This window comes from Nothobranchius furzeri, chromosome 18 (assembly GCF_043380555.1).
Source record: "Nothobranchius furzeri strain GRZ-AD chromosome 18, NfurGRZ-RIMD1, whole genome shotgun sequence".
Taxonomy (NCBI): Eukaryota; Metazoa; Chordata; class Actinopteri; order Cyprinodontiformes; family Nothobranchiidae; genus Nothobranchius; species Nothobranchius furzeri.
Window position 1 is genome coordinate 40,575,408 of NC_091758.1, and position 17,538 is coordinate 40,592,945.

The 17,538-nt window shown below is 45.0% G+C and overlaps 1 protein-coding gene across 10 annotated transcripts in view; it reads left to right on the plus strand.

Annotated features, from left to right (window-relative positions):
* Positions 1–17,538, plus strand: part of ralgapa1 (Ral GTPase activating protein catalytic subunit alpha 1) — an 85,212-nt gene that overhangs the window by 63,690 nt on the left and 3,984 nt on the right. For all 10 annotated transcript variants that reach the window (XM_054730147.2, XM_070547088.1, XM_054730143.2 and 7 more), the window contains one exon: positions 11,090–11,214. In XM_054730147.2, the coding sequence (XP_054586122.2) occupies positions 11,090–11,214 (125 nt within the window). The remainder of the gene's footprint in view (positions 1–11,089; positions 11,215–17,538) is intronic.

Genomic DNA, 17,538 nt, shown 5'->3' on the forward strand with positions numbered 1-17,538 from the left:
AGATTAAAGCCGGGCGTACACTGTGCGACTTTTTCACTCGCAGCGTTCAGCTTCAGCTCAAACTGTACGACTTCCTCGCAGGGCAGATCTCACGAGTCATGTGCTCACACTGCACGACCCAGTTCTCGCATGCGACCTGACTGCTCACACTGTACGTCTGGTAGCAACACGTCGGCCCTAAAAATGTGCTAAAAATAGCAGTTTTTACTCAACACGTCAGACTTTTTTGTCTTGCCTGTTGTCCTTCGGGAGTGCTGCAGGAGGACACACAGGGATTTATGGGGGTTGGATGAGGAAAACGAAATAAAGAAAGTGAATCTGTGTTTTGTGATCAGTTTAATTTGACATGAACACGACAAACATGCTTTCTTGACAATCTTTGTGAGTAAAAAAACGTGTAGAAACAAAAACGAACAGCGTGTGTTATTAGGGAAATAGCGAGCGACCGGCCGGCGTTGATGCAGGATTGCGCGCGCATGCGCCGTGAGCGGTTCTGATACTTTTTGGATCGTAGCTGCTCGCAGCGCCGCTTCAACAGTGCGATACCCTCACGAGGGACGAGCGAAATATTAAACACGCCAGAAGTCCCTGCGACCTCACGACTGCTGATCGGCAGCTGGTCACGTGGTGTTAATCGCCTCTCGTAACCCCCTGTACACTACACGGCCGCTCGGCGCAAAACTCGCCCCGATGTCGTGGCTTCTCGCACGACTGGAAAATCGGCTCAAAAAAGTGAAAAAGTCGCACAGTGTACGCCCGGCTTAAGGTGGTAAAAAGATGAACACTCAGCAATGAGAAGGTTTTGGTTTCTGTTCTACAAACGGACACTAGGGGGTGCTAAAAGCAAGCCAAATCTGCCTCGGCTCCCTTTAAAAAGTGGTCCTTGCTTTAATAGTTCAGTTAAAGTCATGAATTTTCTTTTAATGTGGAAAAAAACTTGAGACATGACTTGGAACTTGATTTAAGTTATTACATGTGTAAAGAACTCCAGACTTTGGAAAAACTATTTATTATCCGTTTAATATTTTATCTTTTGCACACAAGACAAATAGAGAAATGTTTTTCTGTTTGTGTGATTCTGATTTGTGTTTCTGTTTGTGTTGATCATTTTGAGATAAAATTTTAGTTTTTGTAGCCACGAAGAAAAATCAGCTCTAAAAGTGTCTGGAAAACCATCGTCCCAGGCAGAAAGGCAGGAACTTAAACAACATAGCCTTGGATTTTCCCGCACGCAACCAGACATCTTTTCAGTTCTCTCCTTAAGGCGATCTGCCTGGAGCCGAACAGGGCCGACACGCCCACTGCTGACTGATTGGCTGGCTCAAAATCACGCGTACAATTAGGGGGAGCCTGCGATTGGCAGATCGAATCAGCCCACGGAGGCTTCCCGCATTCACAATTCAGTATCATTCTGGATGCTGTGGGGTTAATGAGCCTCTGACTAAAGCAATTTTCTCTATCTCTCACTGCTGTGAGGAGCACACACACACACACACACACACACACACACACACTACACTAACAGTGTCTGTGTAAAAGCACAGAAACATCAGGCAACTTTGGAGGAGTTGGTGACCACATTTTGAATAAAATGAAAGTAAATCTCAAACAAATCCAGGCATACTTCAAAAGAATTTTTGACAAGAAAATTTACTGTTGTGTGAATTTCCTAGTTTGTTTATAATGACTTTACATGACCTGACTGTCTAGAAACCAGGTCACAAATATTCTGTTCGTATAAATTCTGTCGCCGACTGGTCTGGTTGATGTAGGATAAATAATAGTGTTGATGATTAACGTAAAGTTGAATTCTCTCTCTGCGTGTAGCCTGAATAGAAAACACACTCTGGGTACACATTAACAGGGTATCCGGGGGTCCTTAAAAAGCCTTAAATTTGTTTCTCCAAATTTAAGGCCCTAAAAATCCTTAAAAATGACAGATTCAATTCAATTCAAGTTTATTTATATAGCGCCAAATCACGACAAGAGTCGTCTCAAGGCACTTTACATAATAAACATTCCAATTCACAGTTCATTAAGCCAATCAGAAATAATGTTTCCTATATAAGGAACCCAGCAAATTGCATCAATTCACTGACTAGTGTCAGTGACTATACAGCAATCCTCAGATAATTCTTAAATACAGTTTCCAAAGGTCTTAATTACCAAAGACCCAATAAACAAGATTATTTCATTTCTATAAGAAATTTGGGAATTTCCAGTTAGTGTTCAGCATTTTTGGTGAACGATGTTGGCGTAAACAGAACCGTACACATTCAGCTGGTTGTGAAAGGGGGCTATTTTTAGATGAGCCCTTTAGCTGGTTAAGCTAGTAGGAGCTTGCGCCATGGGGAAGTGCAAGTTTAATGGTAACTGGATGGTTAATCCCACGTTCGCGACGTGGTTAGCACCGGTTCCAGGCAATAGCTGGAAATTATAGCTTAAATTTAATTTTAAAAATAGCTTAAATTTGGTCAAAGTGGCCTTAAAAAAGGTCTTAAAAAGTCTTAAATTTGGCTCCCTTAAACCTGCAGATACTCTGATTATACACACACACACACACACACACACACACACACACAGAGATCCCAGCAGAGGTCTCAGCTCCTAATGTGCTAACAAGCTCTATATCTTCTCCTCTCCTCCGCCCTCCGTCTCAAGTGATCACAGGAGTCGAACTCCGCCACAATGAAGCTCTCTGCGGGGGAGGGAGGGGGGAGCTGGGGATGGCATGAACACTTCACTCTCCTCTCTTTTCAGCCACACACAAGAAAATGAGTTTCTGACTCGACACAAAAGAGCCTCTTTATCCACCCCCTCTCCTCTACGTCAGCTTTTCTCTGCTCTGCTCTCTTTTCCTCCCTTTTTCCTGTCTTTCTCTCCTCATAATTTCCCTTTCTCTCTGCTTCTTTCTGTGAAAGAGATATTTTTCAGCTAATGACTTCATAAGAGGAGCCATCTGAAATTCAATTACAGAAGATTTCATAGTGGCGACTGCCATTTGGATAGAGAGAGGCAGGGATGGATGGAGGCAGGGATGTGTGAACGTCTATTTTCTCTGACCTCTCACTGGTTTTGACTTCTTTAATACAAATAATAACTTAATTTGCGTAGCATGCTTCTCATGGAGAAACCATCCCAAAATGCTTCACAAAACCCGAGTGAAATTACAAATGCATGAAAAAAGTTGGAACGGCTCCCAAATTTCTGCATCTGTGTCCAGTTTCAAGAATAAATGTGCTTCCTCAAAAAGCCAAGATTTACTGTAATGATGAAAATGCAGGAGGAGATTTCACTGATGATAAAAACAGATTTAGGAGTTTGATCCTAAAGAAAAACAAACAATTTACCTTTCATTCTGGATCGATTTTTATTTTCCTTATCATTTTTACATCAGATTGATTACTAAATACAAAAAATAATGATTTCATTCTGGTTTTTTTTTTTTTGAAAATAAAATAAGAAAAAATAGAAAATCTGGAGTTACAATAAACAAATTAAACTTTATTTTGATCTTGAGCATAAATAATACTGTGCAAAAGTCTTGAAACATATTTTAAATGTTTTGGCTATGAACATGATTACAAGTGGGTCTGCTTTTCCTTGCAAAAGGCAAATGATGTTTTTACCTTTGGGTGTGCATCAGTCAGCAAAACATTTCACAAACCGCTAAACAGAAGTTGTTAAATTAGTTAACGTACAATTGAAAAATGGCTAAAACTCAATCAAATTTTAAAATATTGAGCTTTAATGGAGTTGTTTACTCTGAATAAAAACTGATTCCAAGAGATTTGACACAGCTAACGCTGCCTGGACTCCCCTTGAAGTTAAACTGATGACATAAGCTGATGCAACATCAATACGTTCATTTTCTAGCTTTCCAGCTTGCTAAAGCGGAATATATTTTATACGTAAAGGTGGAAGATCCTGGAAAAACTTAAACAAGCTGCATCGAACACAAAATATAGGGAGCTGCAAATACGAAACTCAAAGGCCCAACCTACTTTATTCAGGCTCCACCCCCAAAGCCGCAGCCCCAGAATACAAAAGCACCACAGACGCAACAGTTACCATCAAACAACCATGAAATCCTAACATTTTCTTACTTTTTTGACTTGATGTTGGCATCTTTTCTGACATAGTTCCCAACATAATTCACCTACATAGCCACATAATAATTTAGCACGCTAGCTAAAATAGCTAGCCCAGCTCTGGCTTCCCTTCCTGTTCAGCTGCTCCAAGCTGAGAACGTGTGATCTGTGTACATATAGAGGTATGTGTAGAAGGGGGAGGGATGGTCAGAGGGCAGAGTGATGGATGGATCAAGATCCAGTCACTCAGAACGGGACGTTCACAGTGATTGGATGAGGTTTTTTCAGGAGTGTACATTTCAGAGGTTATTGAAAATAGTATTCCTTTTTAGACTAAGCATTTAGTTTACTGGTTGCCATCTGTATGTGAAGAGCATTTCAAGAAATACGGCAGAAAAATGTTCCACTGCTACCCCACATTTAAGGTAGATTGGCAATTACAGATCCTTCTAAAAAAAAATTTGCATATTGTGATAATGTTCATTATTTTCTGTAATGTACTGATAAACATTAGACTTTCATATATAATAGGTTCATTACACACAACTGAAGTAGTTCAAGCATTTTATTGTTTCTATTATTGATGATTTTGGCGTACAGCTCATGAAAACCCCAATTCCTATCTCAAAAAATTAACATATTTCATCCGACCAATAAAAGAAAAGTGTTTTTAATACAAAAAAAAAGTCAGCCTTCAAATAATTATGTTCAGTTATGCACTCAATACTTGGTTGGGAATCCTTTTGCAGAAATGACTGCTTCAATGCGGCGTAGCATGGAGGCAATCAGCCTGTATCACTGCTGAGGTGTTATGGAGGCCCAGGATGCTTCAATAGTGGCCTTAAGCTCATCCAGAGTGTTGGGTCTTGTGTCTCTCAACTTTCTCTTCACAATATCCCACAGGTTCTCTACGGGGTTCAGGTCAGGAGAGTTGGCAGGCCAACTGAGCACAGTGATACCATGGCCAGTAAACCATTTACCAGTGGTTTTGGCACTGTGAGCAGGCGCCAGGTCGTGCTGAAAAATGAAATCTTCATCTCCATAAAGCTTTTCAGCAGATGGAAGCATGAAGTGCTCCAAAATCTCCTGATAGCTAGTTAGCTGCATTCACCCTGCCCTTGATAAAACACAGTGGACCAACACCAGCAGCTGGCATGGCACCCCAGACCATCACTGACTGTGGGTACTTGACACTGCGCTTCAGGCATTTTGGCATTTCCCTCTGCCCAGTCTTCCTCCAGACTCTGGCACCTTGATTTCCGAACGACAATCAAAATTTGCTTTAATCCGAAAAAAGTACTTTGGACCACTGAGCAACAGTCCAGTGCTGCTTCTCTGTAGCCCAGGTCAGGCGCTTCTGCCGCTGTTTCTGGTTCAAAAGTGGCTTGACGTGGGGAATGCGGCACCTGTAGCCCATTTCCTGCACACGCCTGTACACGGTGGCTCTGGATGTTTCTACTCCAGTCTCAGTCCACTGCTTCCGCAGGTCCCCCAAGGTCTGGAATCGGTCCTTCTCCACAATCTTCCTCAGAGTCCAGTCACCTCTTCTCGTTGTGCAGCGTTTTCTGCCACACTTTTTCCTTCCCACAGACTTCCCACTGAGGTGCCTTGATACAGCACTCTGGGAACAGCCTATTCGTTCAGAAATTTCCTTCCTTGTCTTAACCTCTTGCTTGAGGGTGTCAATGATGGCCTTCTGGACAGCAGTCAGGTCGGCAGTCTTACTCATGATTGCGGTTTTGAGTAATGAACCAGGCTGGGAGTTTTTAAAAGCCTCAGGAATCTTTTGCAGGTGTTAATTAGTTGATTCAGATGATTAGGTTAATAGCTCGTTTAGAGAACCTTTTCATGAAATTCTAATTTTTTTAGATAGGAATTTTGGGTTTTCAGGAGCTGTATGCCAAAATCATCATTAATAGAAACAATAAAAGGCTTGAACTACTTCAGTTGTGTGTAATGAATCTAATATATATGAAAGCATGGAGGCTGGACTTAAATATTAACCAGTTAATGCTTTATTTTTGCATGTTTACTGTTCCTTCACCACCTACATACTAAGTATGTTTAGGGTTTTTTCCTTTGCACTACCTACTTGGAGAGGTCATGTCATATGAGGTCAGTCTGTTCTGTCCTTAATTAGATAGTTTAGTGATTTCCCTGTTATTTTATGTTGTAAATTTATGTTGCATGTAGCACCTTGGTCCTGGAGGAACGTTGTTTCGCCTCACTGTGTACAAACCGTATATGGCTGAAGTGACAATAAAGTCCAATTGATTGAAGTGTAATGTTTATCAGTACATTACAGAAATTAATTAACTTTATCACAATATGCAATTTTTTTGAGAAGGACCTGTATCTAAAACATAATAATAGTAAAAAAGCAGTTTCCTCTTTAAGAAATACAACAGCTTAAGTACTTTAAGCTGTTCTCGGCAACACTTTGATTTGTGTCATAAATGTATATTAAATCACCGTTTCTAATATTTCAGAGGTTCAGCAAGTAACAACAAATGCTTTCAGGAGGGATTTCTCGCAGGTTTGGATACTTTTCTGTCTTTCTCTTGTCGTGACGTGTGTGCAGCATGATTTTCTCTGTGATAACGTCCGTGTCGGTCCTGATGGGGCTTCATCGCCGTGGGGAGCTTGTGACACGGTGACACAAGTCTGCAGGTAGAAGCCCTCACTGAAAGGATTAAAGAGGGCCGAGCCGTAAAGGAGGCAGGTGGAAGGAAAATAAAGTGATGTTCTGGTCGTTTATCTCAGCAGTAGCACCAGGTTCCTGTATGTTTTCCTCTTCGTTTCTTTCCTGCTCATCTCCAGCAGGTGTTCTTTAAACCTTTTCACCTTTTCAGAAACTATGAAGCTGCAGTCTTTTCAAAAGGGTCCTTTTTCATCTCCACACTTCGCACATGTTATTAAAACCTGATAGAAAGAAGAGTAGGCGTGTTCTGCTTGCTCCTAATTGCATTACATCCACACTTGTCCCCCCAACCCCTTCAGATAAACACACGTTGAGTGCGATGCTGGGTGGCAGGAAAAGGCAAGCGGTGAGACTTAGGGTGAGAGACGTGGATTCATGCTCCATGTTCGCCTGCTGCTCTCCTCTCAGCTCCCGCCGGATCATCCACACCGTTTTCTGTTACCTAGACATCTTCCTCGCCTCCTCTGTGACTCGCTGCAGGAGTCTCACTCCCTTTCCTCCTCGCTGCTGTCGTCCCCCGTGGTTTTTTACAACTTCTTCAGTCAACATCCCACTTTCTTTGCACCCCACAGTCCTCACTTTTTTCAGTACCGAGTGTTTTTGAAACGATAATTTCCTCTGATGATTACAAAGAGAGCATTTGACAGTCCAAAGTCTGAGTTTCCTTCTTTCTCCAGAATCCGTCCGATGCACTTTGAAGGAGTCAAGTTGTTGTTCTGATCATCATCATCTCTAACTGAATCTGTTACCATTAGACCCGAACGTTTCTCCTTCTGAGGCCCGTGGACTGGCTTGCTAACCCAATAGAAAACCCACGGGTGCTGTTAAAGATGGCCGACCCCCTTCAGGAGGCCCAAACACACAGATTTCATTCTGAAGATTCATTGGTCTAATCCCATCACGCACTCGGACGTTAACTCATGCACACACACACTTAGGCAACCATCAACGCGCTGCTCTAATTGAAAATCCCTCGTTATTGTGTGTGTGTGTGTGTGTGTGTGTGTCTGTGTGTGTGTCCTTTTATCAATGAGTTTATTTCTACCAATTTCACTCACTCCGCTCTTCTGATTCTCAGAGAATCTTTTTGAACTCGTTGACATAATAAAACGTGTAAAACAACAAAAGATGTTTTGTCGAGTTTTAAATTATTTATTTCTATTATTATTCTCGATTGCACCCTCAGGCCAAAAGCGTAACGGCAACTTCAATAGTAGACTCGTGCACGAGGCGCGCATGCTGTACGTGCATGCTGAGACAGTCCCGTGTGTGTGTGTGTGTGTGTGCGTCCGTCCGTCCGTCCGTCCCAGAGGACAGGAGAACATGCAGCTAATTAATTAAATAATGTGGTTCTGTACCTTTCTCTTCAGCACAGCCGACAAAGGTTTATGATGGGTCAGTCCTCCTGCATGCTCAGATCATTCCCTTCCCTTGCTTGAAAAATTATTCCAAAATGAAAGTTGAACCCACATCTTTTTTATCTGTGAATTCAATGCCGTTCGGCGAGTCTCCAATAAAAATTCGGGCATCTTACTGTAAAATAATATACCATTAATGTAAAAAAGAAACTCTAAATAAACTATGTTCACACCATCGACATATAAATATTGGACAATGGGTTTCCATAGGCTCCAATAACACGTTTTTGAGGGTAAATGGGAGGTGGCCACCACCGCCATTTTGACCGTGTCACAGATTCCGTCAAGCCCAGACAATTCCACAAAAGGCAAGAGAGGTGGAGCTGAGGGTGGGGCTGTAAGGCTGGGATCGACTGACGACACCCGGTCGAACTAGCTACAAGCTAACCTGAAGCTAACCCAAAGCTAACGCGGAGGTGGGAGCTAAGCTAACGGAGGTAGCAACCTAGCTACAACCGGAGTTAACTGTGCACAACACCAGAGCTTCTGAGTCAGAGATACGCCGGGATGACCGCTGGGTAAAACCGGGTGGAACACAGAGGTCTCCGAGACCTCCACAAGCCGGCAGCCGCACAGCAGACAAGTGCCGCTGCAATCTGAGATGCGCAGAGCTGCCGCTGGGGAGACCCGGGTGGAAAGGTTTCCATCCCAGATCCACAAGCCGGTAGCCGCACAGGACACAGAAGCCGCGATCAGACAGAGATGGACCGGTCTGCGGGGAGGGGAGAACCGGGTAGAAAACATCGGTCTCCTGAGAGCTCCACAAGCCGATAGTCGGAACCCAGCTCCACCAACATGTTATATTTCAACCCATTTTCTAAAGTGCAGCATTATGTTAAATGCACTGGGTTTTACCCTATTACATTTAAATTTCATGGTTAAACAGTACATGTTAAAATCTAAGCTCAGCTCGGCAGTGACCTAAAATACATAAATATAATTTTACTTACCGAAAAAATGAAATGGAGACTCCTTGGACGCTCTATTAGTGCAATTAATGCCACAGCAAGTCATTTTGTCCAACAATTGCACAAATAATATGCAAAACAGAATACACAAACGCTACAACTAATGGTCTAAGTTGAGCGACTGAAAATGACGGAACAGTTTCCAAGCCAGACCGAGGCTCTACTGAGGCCTTTCCCCCAGAGCTAGCTCTGTGGTCACGTGGGTCTGATGCTCATTAATAATACAGAATTTTAGGCTTTTAATACACTTAAACAGAAGAGTGAGAAAAAAATTCACCCCCTCAGAGTTGTCATGAGTGTAAACTAGATCTATTAACTCATTCACTGCCAATGACGACTAAAGTGCATTTTTTACTGTTTGAAAATCGGAACAAGCCCCCGCGCTGACAGAACAAACATCTCAGCCCTGAAGCCAATCTTCGTCCGCGTACGTCACACGTTACGTGATCAGGAAGCAGAACATCAATGTGTTAGGAGATCGTTTTGGGCTGTTCCTGTAAAAAAAGTGAGGCGCGAACCGGAAAAGCGTCTGCCGATCACAATTCAACAACGGATTATGAAAGAACGGATAATGCTGAAAACACGCAGATTCTTCCTGATGTAAGAGGTGAGTCTCTGCTTTGTTTTGATTGTTTTGGTTGTTTTGGCGTCGACATCATCCTAGCGCGCAACGTTCTGTGACTCTTAAAAAAACAGTAAAAACGGTGAGAAACGCTGGCAGCGAATGAGTTAAACCTAAAACATGTTTTGGTACCAGGCTGTAAACATGTTTATTTCTGCTGTGAAATTGGCATTTTTAACATGGGAGTCAATGAGGATTTACTCGCTTCTGACACCAGCCCCTAGTGGATGAGGGTGGAACTGCAATTTATTTCATTTCCGGGATTGCTTCAATTTTTCACCCGCATTGTGGGGGCTTGGTTCACACCCAGAATCGAACCCAGGTCTTCTGCATGAGTCAGACATCTTACTAGGTGAGCTACACACCAGTATCATTCAAACTATCTAACATTTATATCCTTGATGACAGCTGAAACAACGTCAAACCAAAGAACGGTTCGGAGCGAAAATGGCTATTTTGTTGCTAATTTGCAGGAAATATCTAGAAGAAAGTTCTACAGAAAGTAGCTAAGGGTCCTCAGAAATGTAGCTAGCTTTGTCACTAGGCGTTAGGAACAGCGACAAAGTGGCACTGCCTCTCTCTCTGCTGCTAAAGCTACGGATAGCAAATGCTACGGGCGATGCCTGAGCGTGAACGCGCATGAAGCAGCCTGCTCGACCCGAGCATCTCTTTTTCTGTGATTTTACAGAAAAACAGGCAATCACAGTAAAAATGCCAGGGCTCATTCTACAGGACCAGGGCATTACAGGAGAATGTATGAAGAAGACATTTATTATTTCTATACATGTTTTGGCTGTCAAACTTCTTTAGAGTCCCTTTAAGATTCTAATTTTCTATCATAACTTGTTTATCATAAGGTGTCCACTAGTGGTTCTTTGTTGTGTATAATAACATAAAAACTGAGGAGACTTTAAAAGTTCCACACACTCAGTCTGGGTTGTTTTGTATTTAATTTTATTCCGTTGAACATATTTCTGTATGAAGCTTCCACCTGGTGCAGCACTCAACACCAGTTTTTAGGTATTTTAAGAGGATCATTTCATTTCTATGTTTTCAGTTCCTCCTTTGGCTTTTTAGTTATTTTATTTTTCAAGCACAAAAGGAAGATTTCCTTCAGCTGTATAAAATCTCTGTTTGGGGTGAATAAAATGCTAATAAATTCATTCTGAAAAGAGCAAACTAGCTTATATATTTACCAAACCTTCCTTTACAGCTGCATGGATAAAAACGTTTTCAGTTTATTTATTTCCACGAGTATTTGTTTATTTGGCCTTGACCTTTGACCTCAGTTATGAGGAGCGAGCCCGATACCTGGAGAATATTGTGCAGCACCACCAGGAGCCGACCACCTTTGAGGATTACGCAGCTCGAGTCTACAGCCCTGCTCCCTGCACTTACCTGCCCTCCGACACAGGTAAGACAGTAAAGGTCACCCGGTTTTAACAGGTGAGTTCGTCAAACGCTCACCTTCATGTGAGGAAACAAAAAATAATGCTCTCAGTGAAGTAGTGCAGTAAGCATCGTATGTTTGGATTATTAGAAGTCAGATTAGCACACACACTTTTTCCGGCAGCTGACTCTGAGCCTGGCAGTAGCTGCTGAGCTTTGTTTTGTCTCCAGAGCTCAGCTCGGTTTATTCTTCCTCCAGAGCTTCTCTGAGGACTCAGCTGACATCTGATCAGCTGTAGAGCTGCCAGGCGTCCACATGACCCCTCATATGCATCCTGCTAAGTTCATTATGCTGATAATCATCACTTCTGCCTGAGATGTTGCGCTGAAGTGGGACTCTGTCTTTGGTCCCATATTTAATCTATTCACAAAAACTCAGTCCTGCTGCTTCACCGCTTGTTCAAATCGCTGAGAGGCTGAATTCAAAAGGACATTTCATCCATTTTGAGGTGGTTTTTCAGTGTAAATGTTGTAAATAATTCCTGTCTGCTGTAGATGGGTTCCTGAACAGCCTCTGTTCAGAGAAATAGGACTGATAAGCTAAAGGCTAGTCTGAGCAGTCAAGTCCAACGTGTGTTGCTTAATACAAATTTGTAGTTTGTAGATTTCAGCTCTAAACAATCCTTAAAAACAGTCGAGTCAATAAAAATAAATGTTATATAAATGATTTAGTCCCATTTGCTGCTTTTATTTGTTATTTACATGAAGAAATATCCAATAACTGAAATGAACCACTTCCTGTGCACCTAGGGCAGAAAATTCACAATATGTATGAAAAAAACAAGATCAAAATTTAGTTTGTCCCTTTGTGTAAAGGTTTTAACAATTAAAGTCACATGATATTTAGCTTGGCTATTCTCAGACAAGCCGTTAGCTATTTCTCTGAACTCTGGCTTTTCTATATTCATCACTTCAGTGCAGAAACACACTTAATACCTGAAAGTGGCTTTAATCTGAAGCTGTGTGATTGTGTTTCTCTAAGGATTTTCCTCAACCAGCTGCTTCTACTCATAAATAATCAACCTGCTTTAAGGCTGAATCATCTGACCTAACCTAAATGTTCTCTGCCTTCATCGTTATTATTATTAGGGTTCCAAGCCCAATGGGCATCGGACTGATGTTTTTCTACGGATTTTTCTTTATTATTTATTATTCTTCTCCGCTAAATCTATATGGGCGCAGGAGCCAGAAAATGCCAGAAAAACTCTGACATGGCAGACTGATTGAAAATCCTGGCCGCTAGACCCGGAGTCACCTAGGTGGCGCTATTGCGGAGGTGAATGCTTTTCAGCTACTAGCTCCCAAACCATAGGGCCTACCGTCAAAAACTGTATATGTGCATGATCCTTGGATAATTCTGCATGTTTTTTTAATTGGCCACGCCCATTTCCGCCTAACTAGATTTTTTGCTAGATCGCAAAAAACGCAAAACTTAGTTTTAAACACCAATCCATCATTTTCCGTCAAATCAACTTCAGACTTCGTACATATGATCTATAGACTACGCTAAGTCGTTGTGTTGAAGAAAAATGCGGAATTATTGCAAACTGGGCTAATGACACCATGTCAAATTCATCGCGCTAGCTAGCACATGTCCTAATTGATGATATCGTCACCATTTTTCAAGATAAAATGATGAGACTCTAGACCCTTACAAAGTATGAGTGGTAAGCCTTATCTACCAAATTTTGTTTTGATTCACCAATAGGGGGCGCTAAAGAGTCAAATAAGGTTGTTTCAGCGAAACGGCTTGATGGATTTCGATGGATTTCCACAGAACTTCGCAGATATGTTTATCATCGGACCCTTAAGCTTCGTCTTCGTCTTCGTCTTCCTCCGCTTATCCGGGTCCGGGTCGCGGGGGCAGCATCCCAACTAGGGAGCTCCAGGCCGTCCTCTCCCCAGCCTTGTCCACCAGCTCCTCCGGCAGGACCCCAAGGCGTTCCCGGACCAGATTGGAGATGTAACCTCTCCAACGTGTCCTGGGTCGACCCGGGGGCCTTCTGCCGGCAGGACATGCCCGAAACACCTCCCCGGGGAGGCGTCCAGGAGGCATCCTGACCAGATGCCCAAACCACCTCAACTGGCTCCTTTCGATCCGGAGGAGCAGCGGTTCTACTCCGAGTCCCTCCCGAATGTCCGAGCTCCTCACCCTATCTCTAAGGCTGAGCCCGGCCACCCTACGGAGGAAACTCATTTCGGCCGCTTGTATCCGCGATCTCGTTCTTTCGGTCATTACCCAAAGCTCATGACCATAGGTGAGGATTGGGACGTAGATCGACCGGTAAATCGAGAGCCTGGCTTTCTGGCTCAGCTCCCTCTTCCCCACGACAGATCGGCTTAGCGTCCGCATCACTGCAGACGCCGAACCAATCCGCCAGTCGATCTCCCGATCCCTCCTACCCTCACTCGTGAACAAGACCCCGAGATACTTAAACTCCTCCACTTGAGGTAGGACCTCTCCCCCGACCCGGAGGTGGCAAGCCACCCTTTTCCGGTCGAGAACCATGGTCTCAGATTTGGAGGTGCTGATCCTCATCCCAGCCGCTTCACATTCGGCCGCGAACCTACCCAGCCAGAGCTGAAGGTCAGAGCTGGATGAAGCTAGGAGGACCACATCATCCGCAAAAAGCAGAGACGAGATTCTCCTGCCACCAAACTCGACACACTCCACACCACGGCTGCGTCTAGAAATTCTGTCCATAAAAGTGATGAACAGAACCGGTGACAAAGGGCAGCCCTGGCGGTGTCCAACCCTCACTGGGAACAGGTCCGACTTACTACCGGCTATGCGGACCAAACTCACGCTCCTCTGGTAAAGGGACTGAATGGCCCTTAACAGAAAGCCACCCACCCCATACTCCTGGAGCGTCCCCCACAGGGTGCCCCTGGGGACACGGTCATAAGCCTTCTCCAAATCCACAAAGCACATGTGGATTGGTTGGGCAAACTCCCATGCCCCCTCCATCACCCTTGCAAGGGTATAGAGCTGGTCCACAGTTCCACGGCCAGGACGAAAACCACATTGCTCCTCCTCTATCTGAGATTCAACTATCGATCGGACCCTCCTCTCCAGTACCTTGGAGTAGACCTTTCCAGGGAGGCTGAGGAGTGTGATCCCCCTATAGTTGGAACACACCCTCAGGTCACCCTTCTTAAAGATGGGGACCACCACCCCGGTCTGCCACTCCCTAGGAACTGCCCCCGATGACCACGCAATGTTGTAGAGACGTGTCAACCATGACAGCCCTACAACATCCATAGCCTTGAGATACCCAGGACGAACCTCATCCGCCCCCGGGGCTCCGCCGCTGTGTAGTTGTTTGACTACCTCAGCAACTTCTGCCCCCGAGATCGGACAGTCCATCCCCAGGCCTCCCAGCTCTGGTTCCTCCTCGGAATGCGCATTGGTGGGATTGAGGAGCTCCTCAAAGTATTCCTTCCACCGTCCGACTATAGCCTCAGTTGACGTCAGCAGCTCCCCATCCCCACTGTAAACAGTGTGAGCGAGTTGCTGCCTTCCTCTCCTGAGGCGCCGGACAGTTTGCCAGAACCTCTTTGGAGCCGATCGATAGTCTTTCTCCATGGCCTCACCAAACTCCTCCCACGCCCGAGATTTTGCCTTGGCAACTGCCACTGCTGCACCCCGCTTGGCTATCCGGTACCTGTCTGCTGCCTCCGGAGACCCACAGACCAGCCACGCCCTGTAGGCCTCCTTCTTCAGCCTGACGGCTCCCCGAACCTCTGGTGTCCACCAGCTGGTACGGGGGTTGCCACCACGACTGGCACCGGCCACCTTACGACCACAGCTAGCAACAGCCGCCTCGACAATCGCAGAGTGGAACAAGGCCCACTCGGACTCAATGTCCCCCACTGCTCTCGGGACGTGGTCAAAGCTCTGCCGGAGGTGGGAGTTGAAGACCGTCTTGACAGGTTCTTCTGCCAGGCGTTCCCAGCAGACCCTCACTATGCGTTTGGGTCTGCCAGGTCTACGCGGCATGTTCCCTTGCCATCTGATCCAACTCACCACCAGGTGGTGATCAGTTGACAGCTCCGCCCCTCTCTTCACTCGGGTGTCCAAAACATACGGCCGCAGGTCAGATGATACGACTACAAAATCTATCATCGACCTGTGACCTAGGCTGCCCTGGTACCAAGTGTACCGGTGGGCATCCTTATGTTCGAACATGGTGTTCGTTATGGCCAAACTGCGGCTTGCACAGAAGTCCAATAACAAAACACCGCTCGAGTTCAGATTAGGTGGGCCGTTCCTCCCAATCACACCCCTCCAGGTCAAGCTGTCATTGCCCACGTGAGCATTGAAGTCCCCCAGCAGGACAATGGAGTCCCCTGATGGAGCACTATCTAGCACTCATCCCAGGGTCTCCAAAAAGGGTGGGTACTCTGAACTGATATTTGGCCCATAAGCACAAACAACAGTCAGGACCCGTTCCCCGACCCGAAGGCGCAAGGAAGCTACCCTCTTGTCCCCCGGGGTAAACCCCAACACACAGGCAGAGAGTCTCGGGGCTAACAAAAAGCCAACCCCAGCCCTCCGCCTCTCACCCGGAGCAACTCCAGCAAAGTAGAGTGTCCAACCCCTCTCCAGGTCTCGGGTTCCAGAGCCAATGCAATGTGTCGAGGTGAGTCCGACTATATCTAGCCGGTACCGCTCAACCTCTGCCACAAGCTCCGGCTCCTTCCCCGCCAGCGAGGTGACGTTCCATGTAGGGCTGCAACAACGAATCGATAAATTCGATGAAAATCGATTACTAAAAGCGTTAGCAACGAATTGCGTCATCGATTCATTGTGTCGCACAACTCTTCCAAAAGCGCCCCCCCCCCCCCTTCATGCCCGCCGTTGCGCGCAGACCAGAGCAAGTCAGATCAGCGCGAGGGAGAGCCGCAGATCAGCGTGAGGGAGAGCCGGTACCGGCAGATCAGCGCGAGTGAGAGCCGGCAGATCAGCGCGAGGGAGAGCCGCAGATCAGCGCGAGGGAGAGCCGCAGATCAGCGTGAGGGAGAGCCGGTACCGGCAGATCAGCGCGAGGGAGAGCCGGCAGACTTGCGCTGCTGCGAACCGGTTCCGCATTGTCGCGCAGCGATCCAGGCAGCTGCTTCCAGCACACGGTCCATTCTCAAAGTGGCGCAACCAAAAAACTATAATTAGCACACGATCGTTCATGTCCGCACATATTCTCTATTTTCTGTCTTATTTGTGCCTGAAGCTCGCTACTGTGGAGCTCATCACCTGTGCTGTGGTGATGTCACCTCACGCAGCATCGAAAACGCGCTCTGCGCTTTTCGGTCAGGAGATCCCTTTGATCTGCTCAAAAGTAACTGATGAGGTGAAAAGGTAAGAATCCAGGCAACAGATTTTCTGGAGAATTAAGAGGAGATGCAGGAAGATGAGAGACAGACAGGACAGGAAAATAGTTAAATAAAAACAAGAAAACAAAGTAAAATGTAGGTAGATTTATCTCCACTACACGTTTTTACCAGTAAAAAACAATAAGTTATACCCGTCATATTTATACATCTGATACAATTCAGATCACCTTCAAAACTCAGTCACACACCCAGGGCCGTTTCAAGACATTTGGGGGGCCAAGGCAAAATGCCCCCCCCCCCCCCCCCCCATAACTGGGCTCCCCAGAAGCCTCTGTGTAATTCATGCCCTCTCCAGTAGTGTTAGTTATATGGTGTTTATAAAAGCCCCTCAGACATTACTGACATGTTCTAATATTATCAGATGAAAAACTAAATTATCAGACACGCTGTCTCATCTGCTGCTTTTATAAACCTGCTAAAAGTAACAAAACCATTTGAAAGCCACTATTTGTGGATTCTCTGAAAGTTTCCATGGAGTGTGTGACAACTTATTTTTTCATTGATCCTATCGTCTAATCTCACAGCTGAAACAAGCATCCTTAATCATCTGTGCACAGGAAGCTTACCGATGCTGTAGTAAAACAAAAGGTATAATAATTTATTATTAATAAAACCTTGTTGCAGCACTAAAGCAGAAAAATTAGATTTTGCATTAAATATGCAAAATATTTACATATGAATTGTTTTAGAGCCCTTTTATTGGCAGAATCTGATATTAATTTAGTTCTTACAAAAAATGGGTCCCAACATGGTTTTTGTGGCGTTGCCATAGTGTGACGTCATAGGCACAGATCCCCTGTCCTCTTGTTTGGAAATGGAAATATGGTCACCCTACATTAAACAAACTGTCCACCCGGGCTTTTGCGCTGCACAGAGACGCTTCGCTGCCTATGACTGA